This window comes from Cyprinodon variegatus, unplaced genomic scaffold, assembly GCF_000732505.1.
Source record: "Cyprinodon variegatus isolate N-32 unplaced genomic scaffold, C_variegatus-1.0 Scaffold110, whole genome shotgun sequence".
Classification (NCBI taxonomy): domain Eukaryota; kingdom Metazoa; phylum Chordata; class Actinopteri; order Cyprinodontiformes; family Cyprinodontidae; genus Cyprinodon; species Cyprinodon variegatus.
The window spans coordinates 741,062-758,488 of NW_015150563.1; the positions used below are offsets into that span (position 1 = coordinate 741,062).

The following is a 17,427-nucleotide window of genomic DNA, read 5'->3' on the forward strand; positions in this document are numbered from 1 at the left end:
TATAGATAAATATTTTTCAAAATAAAACATCACTCAGACTCTGATCATCTATAAATTATATATTATATATATATATACTTTTTTCTGTGCGGCCCGGTACCAAATGACCGATGGACCGGTACTGGACCCGGTGGTTGGGGACCGCTGCTCTAGGCCGAACCAAGCTACGTTGGTGGTAGGACTGGCTTTTTTATTTATTTTTTTATTTTTATTTTTTTAACAGTGTCCTGTCTGGCAATGTGGCAATAAGAATAAATGTCTTGATGCCAAAAAGAGCAAGGAATGGCTTTTTTAAAAGGTTAAAGGTCATGTGTACACCAGACCTTTGTTGTCTGGTCCTTGTTTCAAAAAAGTAACACTGATCAATAATTATTGATGTTGTCTGAAGTTGCTCTTTTATCCCAAAAACCCACTGATCTGAGATCAACCTCAGGTTTCTGATCAGTGTTTCTGTAGGAGGGGGGGCGGCCTGTCAGTTAGAGGATGACAGGACAGTTCCTCAGGGAGACATGCTGACACAGAGAACAACAATCCGCCCACATCTCCGGAGATTCCTGACAGAACCACAGTCCAACCAAACTGAACCTGACAGTCTCAGAGGTTCATGCATCACAGCCAAACATCACAGCTTTCTTCCTCCACGCGCTGCTAGAGGTTACAGGAAGAGGAGGACAGAAACCTGGATGCTAAAACATCAGCTGTTTATTTAAACGGAAATTAACACTGAAATAAAATGAGTTGTTTATGCATACATGTTATACATGTTATGCATCAACTTTTTAAATAAAAAATATAAAAAATAGAATGTTTTTCCATTTTAAAATCTAAATAGGTTTTTCATTAGAGATTAACAATCGTTCAGTTTGGTATATAGATAATTTCCTGATTCACATCTTAATAAAACACCTGAACTGACTGTTTGTTATTATTTTTTTTTTTCTTTTTTTCTGGCTTAATGTTCGCAGTGGGCTTTATGCTGCCCTGCAAGGCTTTAAACCTGGGTTTGAATGGAGACAAAGCCATTCTAAAGCACATATCAAGGTTCTGGATCCATATTTATTTTGTGATTCTGTTCATGGTGGAGAATCCTGCTTCACAGCAGCAGGTTCAGACAAANCCTGGATGCTAAAACATCAGCTGTTTATTTAAACGGAAATTAACACTGAAATAAAATGAGTTGTTTATGCATACATGTTATACATGTTATGCATCGACTTTTTAAATAAAAAATATAAAAAAATAGAATGTTTTTCCATTTTAAAATCTAAATAGGTTTTTAATTAGAGATTAACAATCGTTCAGTTTGGTATATAGATAATTTCCTGATTTACATCTTAATAAAACACCTGAACTGACTGTTTGTTATTATTTTTTTTATTTTTTTCTGGCTTAATGTTCGCAGTGGGCTTTAGGCTGCCCTGCAAGGCTTTAAACCTGGGTTTGAATGGAGACAAAGCCATTCTAAAGCACACATCAAGGTTCTGGATCCATATTTATTTTGTGATTCTGTTCATGGTGGAGAATCCTAATTCATAGCAGCAGGTTCAGACAAACATCCTGTAAATTTTCAGGGTCATCTTTGAGCACACCATTTCACTTTTATTTCGCCTGCTGTGTCTAAAAGTAGCAGCAGCAGCAACCCAGACTGACAGCAGCTCATTGGCTCATTTGGATCACATGTAGCCTGGAGCCGGACGCTCTGGAAGGCTTTACCGTATTACCAGGAGAAGCGGCGCAAGTAAAGTTAGACACTGCCGTCGGAAAACATGCGGTAATTTATAAATGTTTTAAATCAGGCTGGGTCCTGATTAGGCAGCAGTTGGGTCCTAATTCATGACTTTTGCTCTAAATATTTGAATCTGATAAGCAGAAACGCTGGAGCTGAGCTTTAGCGCGTTTGCCGAGACCATTCAGCAGTTTAATAGGACTGGTTCCAATGAGAGTGCGCCTCGCCATGGTTGACCAAAGGAGCCGAGTTCACATGCTCAATAGTGCCTTTGATAAGAGACCCTAACCTGGCTGTAGGGGGCGCCCATCAGTGCTCAGACCAAAGCCTAAAGCATCAAACTGGCCTGAAGAAGGAAAGATCCGTTTGTTGTACCACAGTGGGGAAATTTTCTTCCTTCATTTAACCCATTAAACCTCTTCCACACTGAGAATCACACGGGCAGCAAACTAAAGTTGAGGCTTTAAAACACAACCTTTAGAAGCCTATTTGTGTGAAAACCCCTGCAATGAACCCACACTGTTTGGGTATGGCATATGTTCGTGCCTCGCTATGCAGACAACAGAGGAGGACTGTCAGTCCGGCCCTGGGGGGGAGTGGCAAATAGGCATTACCCCTGGCTTCTATGTGTGGGGGATGGATGACGCACACATAAAGGAGTCTGGCTGAATTATACTGGTTGATGTTGGTTCACGGAACCACGTTCTTTGGTCTCATTGGACAAAGATGAACCTATTTTGGTTCAGATGGTGTCAAGCATGGAGTGGCTTAACCAGTAGAGTAGTACAATGCAAGTATGCCTTTCTAGCAGTCAAGCATGGTGGTGAGCGGGTCATGGTCAGGGCTGTACAAATGCTTTTGACCATCCGGAGCTCCAGTTCATTTAAGGTTCAGTTTATTCTAGTCTGCTCCCTTTGCAAACCAGGCCACAGACCAGCATTACAACATGATATCATCTCCACGGCGACCCCTGGTTTGTTAAAAAGAACATTTAAGGTTAGCCTAACTCAGCATGACCTCAAGATATCTGTGTCCCTTCTCCGTGTGTTTCAGGCATTTTTCAGACTGTTTCCTGTTTATGTTCTCTAAGGTGTTGCTGTATTCACATAAACAGCAGTTAGCACAGCAGGCAGATTTCATGGTGGACAAAAGGCTCCAACCGCATCGTTCAGTCTGCTGGTTATCGGTTTCTCCTCAGCATCGTAGATAAGGGTTTTACAGAGTGAATGGTGGTTCTGCATTTAATACGAGGCAGAGCCAAGCTGGGTCCAGTGGATCCTATAGGGATGCTCCTGCTTTGGGGAGTCCAGGAGTGGCTGGAAAATGTTCACTTTCTGAGCTTTAGGGAAGGTTAGGTGGAATGCTGGAGCTCAGAAAGGAGCAGCAGGGAAATCAGAGAAAAACTCCTGGCAGAAAGAGTGGCCAACCGGCTGTCTCCTCCCCCCTGAGCCAAGAACCAGAACGGCAGATCGAACAGCGGTAGATTAGAGAGGCCTGCTGGGCAGCAAGAAGAGGCGGCTGGCCGGGGCTCACCCTTGAGGACAAAAATTATTTGTTAAAAGCCTCTAAGAGTGTTTTCCTAATTCAGCATATTTTGGTTATCTTCCATTTTCATTATAAAAAGATGGCCTCCACTGCTGCTTCCCTGCAGGTCCCAGAGCCTCATCCACTCCTCTCTTTGCTATCTCAATATAAACTAACATTTTTAAATATACATTTTTGCTTGATGTTCTTCTTCCTGCACTGAATTTGCCTCGCTGGAATGGCCATCTCTAGCGTCTTTGCCTCGCTCCGCAGTGCAGCTCTCCAGAGCCGCCCTTTAGGGATCACATGAAAATTGTTTCTCCTGCCCGGAAACCTGTGTTTGGTCCAAACGCACCTTTATAAGGTCGTTCTTATATTTGTAGTTTCAAACTTTATTTTTATGCTGTGTATTTTGCATTTAAATGTATTTCTGTTTTCTTTGTCAGTGAAGTTCTTTTGTGTCTCATTTTAGGTCAGTTCATGTTTACCTGCCTTCACTTAACCACAGCTGCAGACAAGCCAAGCGACTGTCTACCTGCTCATCCAGGAGACCTGGAAAGTTGACGCATCAGCGGATTTTCCTAAGATAGAAACTTTAAATCAATCAAACTAGATGATCTGTTTTTGAATAAACCATCAGGCCCAAAGCCCTGGATAAAGGATACAAAATAATCATTTTTAACCTGAATCCAAAAAACTGAAAGTTAGTCTATTGTTGTACCTGCAGGTTTTTCCTGTCACGTCTGAATTTCCCAGCTGTGGGACAGTAAAGGTGTTTCCATTCTGCTCTGTATAATCCCATTCCTACAGATTTGTAATCACCTTTAAGTTGTTCCGAACTAATCTAGTGGAAAGCAGAGCTTCCTGTCACTGATCACACCAGCAGCAAAGCTACTTTTCACCTGAAGGTTTTTACTGTGGCCAACGTTAGATATGTTGAATGAGGATTTAAAGCATCACGTAGTTAGAGGGGAAAGCTGTTGGAGGAGGATGCAAGAAGGAAACACCGGCAAACAGAAACACCTCAGACTAATGAGAGCGAGAACCGCAGCAGGAACACCATTACACTGTTAGCTTTGTGGAACTGACAGAAGGCGGCCCCTGATAGGCTGTGGCACAAAGAAAACTGCAAAATATCAATGAGTATCGTCTGCAGGCGTTCATGGCTGCTGAGCTGATTAAACAGTCACACATCAGAGGTTTGGTTCAGCCTCCATCAGACATGTCTGCCGAACAACATCCAGAATAAACCCAGCTGTCCGCTGAACGAGGGCTAACAGTGGATCCAAAGAACAACATCTAGTCTTTATTTCTACAGTAAAGCTCCCTGATCTCTGACTAAATGCTTCCAGCGTTCAAACTCAAGAACACTTTCTGTGTTCTAGCTCTCCGAGGTCCGGCTATCCGTGCAGGCATCCTTTCAGCTTCCTATGCTAGTTCATACGGAGGCAGCAATAAGAACACTTACCTTTGGTGGTTTCATCTTCAATGGGCTGCTTGAAGAGGGTTATGTCTTTAAAGGTGCAGAGGAACAGCACCACTTTGTCATTCTCATTCCTGATAGGAGCTACCTGCATGTAGAACCAGACCGGACTTCCTGCAACCAAACAGCAGGAGAGGAATTAAAGGATTTAAAGTCCATCATTATTTAGTTTGACTTTCAAAATAGAGCCAAAGCAGAAGTGATGTTGACATATTGTTTTTAGGCATAAGGGCAGTAAAAAGTTCAGGTAGTGAAGCTGTTTGTTGGGACAAACACATGGTCCGAAGGACAAGCTAAAAACATGGTATTCAAACCCCCAATCAACCCAGAGGCATGGTGGTGGAGGGGTCATAATGAGGGATCTTTCTCCTTCTCTGGTGTCAGACCAAAGGAGCACAAACCAGGAATCATGGATGGGTCTGAATCCATTAAAAAAGTGAAGAGTTCACATTTTCTCGTGCTTAAGAGGAAATTATTGAGCTGACAGCCCAAACTTCAGTCCAAGAGAAAACACGCCCACATTTAGAATGAATAATTATAATATAATAAATGGCTGCTGTGATTCACAAAGATTGCTGCGCAAATACTGAGGCATGCAAACAGATTTGGCTCAGCCCAAACTTTAGTCCAAGTGATAACACGCCCACATTTAGAATGAATAATTATAATATAATAAATGGCTGCTGTAATTCACAAAGATTGCTGCACAAATGCTAAGATGTGCAAACAGATTTGGCTCAGCCCAAACTGAGACTGTTTTCAACAGGCCTGAGATCAGCCTTACAAGCACACTTGTCCCTAACCAGGTTCCCACATACTGGAACCTATGTCCCCCACAAGCTAACCCTTCTCTACATTCATGGATGTATCTCAGTTGTTATCAAACTCAACTATTAGTTTTTTAAAGTTTTCTTTCTTTAATTGCATGAAGTTGAAGTTCAGCATCTGTGGCCTTTTTTCTTCATGGCATCAACCGACTAAGATGGCTCCTTCAGATGGTGGCAGTCACTGATCTCTATTCACTGCATTACTGATTGCATGAAAAAGTGAAGCCACCGGCCGCCATATTGGTACTCCCCACTCCTACAGAGATGCGCAGCAAAAACAAGCAGTTTGCTGTGGGAAGACGTTCCACAGGTAATTTCACTGTCAGCGTCAGTGTGTGCATACATACTTATATATATAGTTTTTCCAAATGACCAGATTCTTATAACTATGAGCAAAAAGCAAAATATGATCTTGATGTTTCCTGTTATTTTACCAATTTATGTGCTTTTGCTAGTGTAGAAACTGAAGCTCTGGAGATAAAACATTGGTTCATTAATTTAGCTTCTTGTAAATCTATCAGATTTGAAGGCTAATGCACAGACAGTATAAAAGTATATGGCATCATTCATGCATATTCTGCAAATAGAAAAATACTACCCCATTAACAGACATGTGCTTGTAATTCAGTCTTTATGTAAAACCTTAAAATTCTATATAATTACTGTCGGGTTCATAAAATGTAGGTTTTTGCTTAAGAAGAGCTGAAATACACAATTTATGGATACAATTCTTGCAGGAAGGAGAGACAGTTGAACCCCAGACTCAAACACACTGTCTCCCACTGGACCTCCTCCGCAGAGCATTTTATTAACAGAACATGACACATGGTTACAAACAGAATATTGTTCTGACAGAACAATTGATCAGTTCATAAAGACAGAATGCTCCATCAGAATGACAAGGCAGGATGGTCTCCTGACTGAATCATGACACAGGAGTGGAGCTTCCCCTTGCACAAATGTTTTATAAGCACACATTAATTTTATAATCATCACTGAATAAACCTAACAAATACCATAACAATGTCCTCAATCCATGTATATTACAAGTTCATCATCAATTTTGCACTTTTGGCTCATCTGTATTATTCTGCTCCAGTAACACATTAGTTTTATTGTGATGGATTTATATATTATGTTATATTACATGATTTATAGACTTCATTGACATCACAATGACTATACAATGTAATGTGCCTATTTTTTTATTCTAAGTTAAAGTAATCTACTGATGCTATGAAACAGCCAATGTTTTTCAAAGTGATGAATTTATCTTTATTTTAAAAGTCCTAAAAATGAGAACATCGTCGTTGTTCAATGCTATAGGGCACAGATTGTTTACCTTGTGACCGGTCTACTAGGGGAGTACCAATATGTTCTGATCCAACACAGAAACCCAATGTCAAGTTGGGTGGAGGTTTGATTGGACCCAATGCAGAGACTGAAGCTGGTTATTTGCAGGTTTAATAACAAAAAAGGGCAACAGAAGCAAAAATCCCAAATATAAATCCACAAAAACTGAGAATCAGGAATCCAAATCAGCAACAATGAGATTTAACCTTGTTACTTGGTTTGGACATTTAACCTTTTAAAGCCCGATCCAAGAATAAAACAAAACAGAAAATTACTTTTTTTTTGTTTGAAGTCCTTATTTGGCTTTTTAACAAAATATGTAAAAAGAAAAAATTGAAATAAATTTTTGATATTAATAATTTATTACTATGCGATAAGTCAAGATTATTTTTTGTGTAGTCTTCTGCCCTCTGTTATCAGGCATATCTGATTGTGTGCAATAGGATTTTAAGCAAAGTTTTTACCATTAAATTATGCAAAAGGTGTCAGACGCAAAACATTTCAGAAACCATATGTATCAAATATGATACATTTGGCATTACAGGGTTAACTGCCAGAAACAAAGCTAAACTTGGCAGAGTTGTTAAACAGGGCAGTAAGATTACAGGCCAACAATGAATCAACATGTCTCAGCGCTACAGTGAAGCAGTTCATCGGGTCGGTCATAAGATCACAGATCACAATAGCTATCCACTTTCCCGTCACTTTGAGCTCCTTCCATCACGGCAGAGATACAGACGTCCTTGTGCCAAGAAAAACGTGACAGAAATTATTTAGTGTCGTCCTCCATCAAGCAGCTGAGCAAGTTGTAAATGTGACTCGCCCTGTTCTGCTTCCCTTGATGAAGTGAATCCGCTGCTGCTGCTGCTGCTGCTGTGTCTGCAAACAACTCTTTATAATTGTATTTTAATGTATTTTTATATTGTTGTGTGAGAGCAAGCAAAGGCAAATTTCTGCCATCATTGTGTATGGTAAACAATAAAGTTTTTTCTATTCTATTCTATTTTACATCTATAGGCACATAAATAGGGCGAATGTTTCTAAATCTATGTTCTCCTTGCTTCCTGTAAACTTACAAAGTGTTTCCCCATTTTTGGGAACATTAAACATCATCTGCATCTAAAGCAGGACGAGCTGCAGACAAGCCTGTAACACAAAGTTTAAAGGATGAGAAAAAGAAGAAGAACTCACTGTTCTTCCTGTACAGCAGGATTTCAAAGCAGTCGGACTCATAGTTGTCAAACGTCTGCCTGACTTTATCGATGGTCTTCTTGTCTGTCAGCTCTCCGTACATAAAACTGAAAAAAAAAAATGAAAAAAAAAAAGGTCAAGAACAGAAGAAAGCCTAAGCCTGCAGTCTTTGGGATTAATAATGCACATATTTGCAGAAGGCGAAGTAAATTATTCAAACATTTTTTTTCACTTCATGTCTTTCAGGGCAGAAACAGGGAATAAAAGCTTTTAAAGTAATAAAGAGGAAAATGCTTCATAGTTAAAACGCGTTTAGAGGATGAATAGATGCAGCGTTTTTAACTTCATATGAAATATCCATTCAGGATTAAAGGTAATCTGGTGCTGCTGATCATAGATGGAAACATTAACAGCAGCTCTGCAGGCTGGTCCAACTACCAACTCAGCTCTACAGCTTGGTTCATCTCTCTTTCACAGTATTCGGCTTAAATCTGCATTTTTATTTTTGCTTCAAGCCTCAGCTAAACACATGCAGGAATGGAAACCTTCAAACATTACAAAATAGGAACAAACAATAGGAAGGCAACGTTGTTTTTCCTTTTTGGTGTGATTGCAATCGCGGCTCTTAACCTGGCCAGCCTGGAGGACAGAAAAAAATAACTGCTCCATATTTTGACGGTGGAGGAAGGAGAAGATGTACATGGAGAGGGCAGGGGTAGCGGTGGATGTGGAATAGTTCGCATTGACTAATAAGACTGTACAAGTACTCAGCACGACGAACATGAGCGGGGCCAAAACGGAAAATATGGAATCTGGGTGTAAGATGGTCGTCTAGCAGAGACTTTTCTCTTCATCACTTTCACTGCTGATAAAAGTGATGATTTGATGCTCTGTGATGTTTTGGTTGATGGTAAATCACAGCAGACAAGATTCCTCTAGTTCTCAACAATGGCTGAAACTTCTGAGCTTGGGAGCCTCTCCATCTCCCTGCTGACTGAGGCTCCCTCCAAGGGCTCCCTTTGAGTGCTCCCTCTGAAGACTCCCTCTGAAGGCTCTTTCTGGGTCCCCCTTTGAGGGCTCCCTTTGAGGGCTCCCTTTGAGTGCTCCCTCTGAAGACTCCCTCTGAAGGCTCTTTCTGGGTCCCCCTTTGAGGGCTCCCTCTGGGGCTCCCTTTGAGGCTCCCTCCAAAGGCTCACTCTGGGGGCTCCCTTTGAGTGCTCCTTTTGAAGACTCCCTCTGAAGGCTCCTTCTGGGTCCCCCTCTGAGGGCTCCCTTTGGCGCTCCCTTTGAGGCTCCCTCCGAAGGCTCCCTCCGGGGGCTCCCTGCAAGTGCACCCTCTGAAGACTCCCTCTGAAGGCTCCTTCTGGATCCCCCTTTGAGGGCTCCCTCTGGGGCTCCCTTTAAGGCTCCCTCTGGGGGCTCCCTGCAAGTGCACCCTCTGAAGGCTCCTTCTGAATCCCCTTTGAGGGCTCCCTCTGGGGCTCCCTTTGAGGCTCCCTCCAAAGGCTCCCTCCGGGGGCTCCCTCCGAGTGCTCCCTCTGAAGGCTCCTTCTGAGTCCCCCTTTGAGGCTCCCTCCGGGGATCCCTCTGAAGGCTCCCTCCGAACGTTCCCTCTGAGGATCCCTCTGAAGCTGACGTCTGAGGTTCATCCTGGAGATCTGACTGCTATTCACCCTGACCTCCTGGATGAGCGTCGCTGCGCTGCTGCCGTTAACCCTTTACGAACACCTTTGTCTCCAGCCTCCGTTACTCCCAATAATCTTCCATAGCTTTGCTTGGATGGAGCCTGTTGTAACGGCCTGCTGGGGGACGGTGAACTGCAGCCGATTCTATCCACATGTTTGTAAAGGTCATAGTTTTGTAAAACAGCTTTTTATGTATCTTTCCATAAAACAGAACCGCATGTTTCTAGTAATTGCAAAATGCAGTAGTCATAATGAGCATCAAGACTATTTAAACATGTTGGTCTATAGCTCATCAATCTAAATGAGTTTTATGTTTTAGATGGCAAATCTAAAGTAGAGATTTTCTCAAATGTCTTTTTAAAAGATGTTCCTGAATAGAGTAAATAAACGGTCCTTAGCCGTTCCTCCTTCCACAGCTCTGATGTTTCCTCAGACAGACAAAATCTGCATGAATCTTCACGCTCAATGTTTGCTGGACTTTCTGAGTCCCGCTGAAGAGCAGGAAGCAGCATTGGATGTGAAAGCATAGTTTGCCTGCAGAAGGCGTGGCTAACGCTGGGCTTTTTTATTTTTTTTAACGATGGGCTTTTTACCTGCATGTGCTGCTCTTCTGCATCACCTCAGCTCTGTGGAAACCAGACAGCTTACAGAATCCATCATTGCTGTAGACGACAGGCCACTCCACGATCTGGGCGTTTCCCAGGAGAAAGCTGGTCTCTGACAAAGGAAACAGAAAAAACAACCATTAAAAAATGTAACAAATTCAACCTTTCCCAAACAAATACTGAATTCAGTCTGTTCCCTTCAAAGTCTTAGGTCTAGAGAAATCTTTTATTTGCCTTCTCTTATTGCCGTGTTTTGAAGCTTAGCTCCTATCTTATGGTCGGTGATGGTGCAAATACATAATTGGACGGAAAGTATGAAAGGTACTACAAAGACAAAAAGCGACTAAACAAACACACCAGCGCATGGAAAGAAATAAACAATAGGTTTGGAAGAGCTTCAAACTAAACACTGTCCCACTATGTTAAACAGGAACAAGCTCAAAGGATTAACGACAATCAAACTGTTTAACCTTCTATATGGAAGGAGATCTATGATTGATGTTATAGAAGAAAAACTGCAAACTCAGAATGTAGATAAAGTTTCCACTGAGAAGATGAATGTGCACCATTCTGTGATCCATATCAGAGAAGGAAAGAGGTAAAGAGGTCTGAGCCAATCATTTAAAGGTGCAGTCATAAAGGGCTAAGTTAGACTATGACAAAGTCACTGTGATTTATCACCACCTCTCTGCTTCTGCTGCAGCCAATTACCAAGCTGAATGATCAGCAAAACTTCTTCTGGCCAAAATCCTCCAGTCCAATGACTGTGATTAATATCACAGTCTGACAATATTTGACGGGAGCTGGCTTAGAGCTCATCTGCCTGGCTGTGTGTTTCCTGGACGGGGCCGCATGTGGAGCTGGTTGACAGTTGCCTTTTGTATCTATGCTTCTTTTTCTATGTCTGCTTCTGTCTCCTTGAACCCCAGTCGGCCTCAGCAGATGGCCGCTCACACTGAGCCTGGTTCTGCTGGAGGTTTCTTCCTGTTCAAGGGGAGTTTTTCCTCTCCACTGTCGCTACAAGCATGCTTAGTGTGAGGGATTGCTGAAGAGTCGATGAGTCGATGCAATCAGCTGGTTTTCCTTAGATAGAAAACTTTGAATCAAACTGTCTAGATGATCTGGTGCCTTGGGATGACATGTGTAATGAATTAGAGCTATAGAAATTAACTGAATAGAATTGAATATAAAATCTGCTCATATATACGACACGCAAATTCACACATTTTGAGCAGCTGAAGCAGACGGTCTACATGCAAAATCTGGAGCACATCCAGACTCTAAATGATTGCAGGACCTCGGAATGCGATTCAAACAGACTTTGCATGCAAACCGTCTGCTCTTAATGCTCTAAAGCCGGGCATACACTGTACGATTTTTTCAATCGTTTCACACAGCTGCAGCTACCACTGTACAATGAAATCGCAGGGTTTAAAACTTCACAGTTCAGGATATATGTTCTCACATTGTACACCTAAAAATCAGGTGGGAATCAGCTCCGCAGTGAGATGGCGCTACTCGGACTCGTTGGGCCAAACGAGTAGAAAAGGAAGATGAAGCTCAACGCGCTGCCTTGGCCAGTTGTCAAATTTTGTGCTGAAAGCCCCAAAAAGAAAAGGCGACGACGTATTTGGACAAAGAGATGGCTGAGCAAACGTGGCTACTATGGTCTGTCAATTTTTCACACCCACACCCATGCTGCTGCGTCTTCCTCTGAGAGGAAGAAGAAGAAGAATCCTTGTTTGCCCACTGAGCGATTTGTCCACGACCACCTTACGACGGCCAACTGAATTTCAAACATGTTTGATTTTCCCCCGACCTTACGATTCCTGATGGGGAGGAGGTCGTTGGAGGCTGATCGCCCCTCGTTACCCCCTGTACACTACACCACGCACCATCAGGCTGACAGTCAGCCAGATCGCAAGATTCTTGCACAACTGGAGAATCAACACGAAAAAGGGCAAAAAATTATACAGTGTATGCCCGGCTTTGGACCAGACAGTTTACATGCAAAGTCTGTTTGAAGCACATCTCCAGGTTCTGCAGCTCATTTAGAGCATCTAGATTCACTCTCTGCATTTAAGTCATTGCCCTTGGGGTTAACCCTGAAATCCCACATCCTCTGTCACCTTTCCGCTGCACTCCAGACCGCCTGAGCAAAGTAAAGCATACAGCTTCCGCTGTTCCCCCCGTCCTGCTCTGCTCCATCTCTCTCGGAGTAGAGGAGAGCATGCACTATATTATTAATAAATTCATAGGAACAAAACGTGCAAATGAACACTTCATTTATTATGGCATATTTAAAAAAAATACCCATTAGCATCCAGCATATGTGCAGTTTCTGCCCAAATATTTTCCTTTTGTTGTGGATTTTTGTAATGGGGATAAGTAGGATCATCCATGGTTTGGATGAACTATGTTTGTTCTCTGCCTCCAAACTCAGCATCTCTTCATCCAGGCCTGAGATAAGAAGTTTGATTGGAAGTTGTCAGATCCACTCTTGGAAGTTTTGACTGGATTTGATTAAAGTTTTAAGCCTCTGAGTACGAAATAAATATTTTGATGTAGATGAGAAATCTGCTTCCTGCTATGTTGAAGCAGCAATAGTTTGCATCCAATCATTTGAATACAAAGTCTAGTTTTTGGGAATATATAAGAATTATGCTCTACTTTGTAGTTACAGATCCGCCGTTACCATATTTTAATTTGACAACTGGTTTTCTCCAGTTCTTTTTCCTTTTCGGTATGATTGCAATTGCAGATCTTGACTTGGCCGGCAACCAACGGACCCGAGCAAAAAGTAGCTGAGCTGCGTATTTTGACGATGAAGGACGGAGAAGACGTACATGAAAGGTGACGTGCGGAGGGGTAGCGGTGGATGTGGAACAGCTCTTATGTGAGCGGAGAGGTGAAGGAGGATGCTCAATCTGGGGGTAAAGGTGGTTGCTCAGGGACCCAGGGTGCAGGCTCATCATCATCATCACCACCAACATTATCATCATAGCCTCCATCATTATCACCAACATCATCACCACTATCACCATCATCAGTTCAATCTTCTGATGATTAAAGATTGCAATAATCACTGCAGTGGAGGTAGTCGAGAGTCTGGTTAAAAACTCAAAGTCCAGCGGTAATAAAAAGCTCACAATCTTCATCCTGCTCTCCAGTCCTACAAGAAGGTTTTGCTCTACATATTTTCTGTGTTCCTCTTAACTCTAGGCATCAGTGTTTTGTTCTTCACTTAATTATTGACTAGAAATGACAAGACAAATGCAAGATAATGCTTCATTAGATGCTACAGCTTATCAGTTAAACTCAGAGGTAAACTTTGACCATGAATCTCAATGTTTTTACATTAAACAGAGGTTGACTCTCTGGCTCATGGTCTGATTTCTGTCAGCTGAGAGTCCACAGAACCTGGAGATATCCTGCCTCCCAAACAATCCGTCTACACCAAGAAAGCATCAGTGTTAAAGGCAGCAGAACTTCAATTCAAACAAAAATATCATATTTCATTTCCAGTTGCGAAAGTCCAGAACGATATTGAGGCGCACTAAAAAAAAACTTTTAATTTGTGGAAAAATCATGAGAGGTCGGGATATATTAATGCCGTACGGTTACTGATTATGTGCATTTTAATGTGAGATATTAAAGAGTATAGATTGAAAAGATGTCCCCTTGCAAACCTCTGTGTAGCAAGAAATCAATTTTTCCACCAGAACAGTTAAATAGGCCTTCAGCATAAGAGAGAAGATTCCTATGAGCTGTTCAGACACTTTCAGACACATTTCACACAAAGAAAAGTTTACTAGCCAGAAACCGTGCGGATGTGTCAGGAAGTGAAGGACAGGCTGTAATTGGTTACTTATACTTCAGTAAAGTTTAGAAAGTCATTTAAGTAAACACATTAGAAGTAAATGTATTTTACCGTCATTTTCACTTAGTTGAATAATAATCTTAGACTGAGATTAATGCTACTTTTACGTACTAAGTACTAAGCTCAACAAGAGCAGAGGTGGGTAGTAAGTAGCTACATTTACTCAGTTACATTTACTTGAGTAGCTTTTTTTATGTACTTTAAGAGTATATAATGATCAAGCCTATCTTTTACAATCACAACTCTTAAGTAAAATTTCTGGGTCCTTAATCCATTGGAAATAACTTTACTTAATGAAAATAAGTGTGCTTTAAACAAATATGCACTATTGAGAAACAGACTTCTTGTCAGGTTCTGTGGAGGTTTGAAGAGGACCGAAATGTAGAGACTGAAGCTGAAGGTGGTTACTTACAGATTTAATCACAAAAAGGGTAACAGAAGCAAAAATCCACAAAATGCAAGAGTACTCAGAACCAGGAATCCTCACAAGAAGAAATGACAAACCAGCAACAGTGACTGAGCAGGAGGTGCATTTATGGGAGAGAGAAACAAGGCAGATTGTGAGCAGGTGTGTACAGAGGAGTCTAGAAGGGAGCTAGGAGAAGGAGACTGAGGAAGGAGGGCAGCAGAGGGCAAACAAGGAATACCTAAGAACTCAAATACAATCAAAAATTAACCAGAGTAACAAAGTGTCAGTCCCTTCCCTTGATGTCTGATCCTCTGCTGAAGAAGCTGGCTCTTGGGACATGGAACGTCACCTTTCTGGTTAGTGCGCGAGGTTGAAAGGTTCCAACTAGAGATAGTTGGACTTACCTCCACGCATGGCTCTGGCTCAGGAACCAGTCTCCTTGAGAGGGGCTGGACATTGTTCCACCCTGGAGTTGCCCCTGTTGAGAGGCGCCAAGCAGGAGTGGGCATACTTGTTGCCCCTAATCTTGGTGCCTGTACTTTGGGGTTCAAACCTGTGAACCAGAGGGTCTCCTCCCTCTGCATACATGTACCAAGCAGCAGTTCAGATTACCCTTTTTGGTGTCTTTACGGAGGTACTGGAGAGTGCCCCTCCTGGGGACTCCCTTGTTCTTCTGGGGGACTTCAACGCTCATGTGGGCAATGACAGTGAGACCTGGGAGGCGGGGTCGGAAGGAATGGCCCACCTGACCTGAACTCGAGTGGTGTTCTGTTGTTGGACTTCTGTGCTAGTCATGGATTGTCCATAACGAACACCATGTTCAAGCATGAGGGTGTCCATATGTGGTCTTGGCAACATGACAACCTAGACGGTAGTTCAATTATCAACTTTGTTGTCATTTCATCTGACATGCGGCTGCATGTCTTGGACACTCGGGTGAAGAGAGCAGCGGAGCTCTCCATCGACAACTACCTGGTGGTGAGTTGGCTCCGATGGTGGGGGAGGACGCCGGTCAGACCTGGTAGGCCCAAACGTATTGTGAGGGTTTGCTGGGAAAGTCTTGCAGAGTCCCCCATGAGAAGGAGCTTTAACTCCCATATCAGGCACAGCTTTGAACACGTTCCGAGGGAGGTGGGGGACATTGAATCTGAGTGGACCATGTTCCGTGCCTCTATTGTTGAGGTGGCTAGTCGGAGCTGTGGCTGCAAGGTTGTCGGTGCATATCGTGGCGGCAACTTTCGAACACGCTGGTGGACACCAACGGTGAGGGGACATGTCAAGCTGAAGAAGGAGTCCTATCGGGCTTTATTGACCTGTGGTTCTCCAGAAGCAGCTGATATGTACCGGCAGTCAAAGCCGCAGGTGGCTCAGCTGGTCACTGAGGCAAAAACTCGGGCGTGGGAGGGTTGGACTCCGCCAAGTTTGCCCTTTGTCACCGATTCTGTTCATAACTTTTAAGGACTGAATTTCTAGGTGCAGCCAAAGTTGTTGAGGGGATCTGTTTTGGTGGCCTTAGGATTGCATCTCTGTTATTCGCAGATGATGTGGTTCTGTTGGCTTTATCAGGGCGTGATCTACAGCTTTCACTCGAGCGGTTCGTGACCGAGTGTGAAGCAGCCGGGATGAGGATCAGTTCCTCCAAATCCGAGACCATGGTCTTGAGCCAGATAATAGTTCATTAGCCGCTCCCTTTCTTTCCGCTTGCAGTATTTTTTATGCAAGGCCTTTCAGGATCTATAACACGAGGAATTATTATTTTTCAGTGAATGGAGTTTTCACAGGCCTAGGTGGAGCACAACTTTGCTACTTCTGTTATTTGCTGTTGTTTCTCAAATAAAATGCATAACGATATTACAGCTTTCATTGATTTATATCAAATTTGAAACGTTGTCTAGTCTGTAAGGTAAAAAAAAAAACAACAAATTAATCAAATCGTATCATGGTGTGTTTTTGAGTAACGAAAATGATCGAATCGTTGCGTCAGGAAATCAATACTGAATCGAATCGTCATGATGGGTGTGATTTACACCCCTAGAACTCAGTGAAATACTTCAAAAATCCAAATTTCCAGTCAATAGTGTTAATAGAACTCATCTGATCCTGAAGTCTTGGATCAGGTTATTATTTGTTTTGATCAGAGGCGTTTAACTGCTTCCTGATGTCACATTGTTTGGGTTATTTCCAGGTCTGACAGTGATTTCAGTTTGGTTTCACTAAATAAATCAACCTGCTCGTTCTACAAAGTCTGTTTATCACATTTCTGAGAGAAGATCAAATAATACATTGCAGGATCAGGTTAGACAGGATACATATTTATATATATATATATATATATATTTTCTATATAAACAAAATCAAAATCTTTTCCTTTCTGTGCTTCTCTTTAATTATTATAATAATCAAACAAAGATCATCAGATTATAGTATAATATATTATAATTATTTCATCCTTTAATCTTTTATCATTCGTATTTTTTGTCTTATTAGTGAGTATTTTATTAATGTGACTCATAAAGCAAATTCAATTCAGTTTATTTATATAGCGCCAATTCACGACACAAGAAAAGCAGAATCCTGTTTTGCATTGAAGAGGCAGAGTTCAACGTCCTGATGCTGCTCTGCTTCCCGGAGGAAAAACAAACTGCAGGGAATAAAATTAGATTAAGCTAAAAATGTGACTTTTTTCCTGCAGTATCTCTGATTGCTGATGGAGCCAGAATGAAGCTTAGAGCCAGAATGAAGCT

General features: G+C 42.1%; 1 protein-coding gene across 1 annotated transcript in view; it reads right to left on the reverse strand.

The window, feature by feature from the left end:
- LOC107084865 (potassium voltage-gated channel subfamily H member 5-like) overlaps positions 1–17,427 on the reverse strand; it is a 97,696-nt gene that overhangs the window by 78,229 nt on the left and 2,040 nt on the right. The window contains exons 2-4 of the mRNA XM_015374912.1: positions 10,383–10,506; positions 8,105–8,211; positions 4,719–4,847 (exon numbers count right to left, since the gene is read on the reverse strand). Coding sequence (XP_015230398.1) covers positions 4,719–4,847; positions 8,105–8,211; positions 10,383–10,506 — 360 coding nt within the window. The remainder of the gene's footprint in view (positions 1–4,718; positions 4,848–8,104; positions 8,212–10,382; positions 10,507–17,427) is intronic.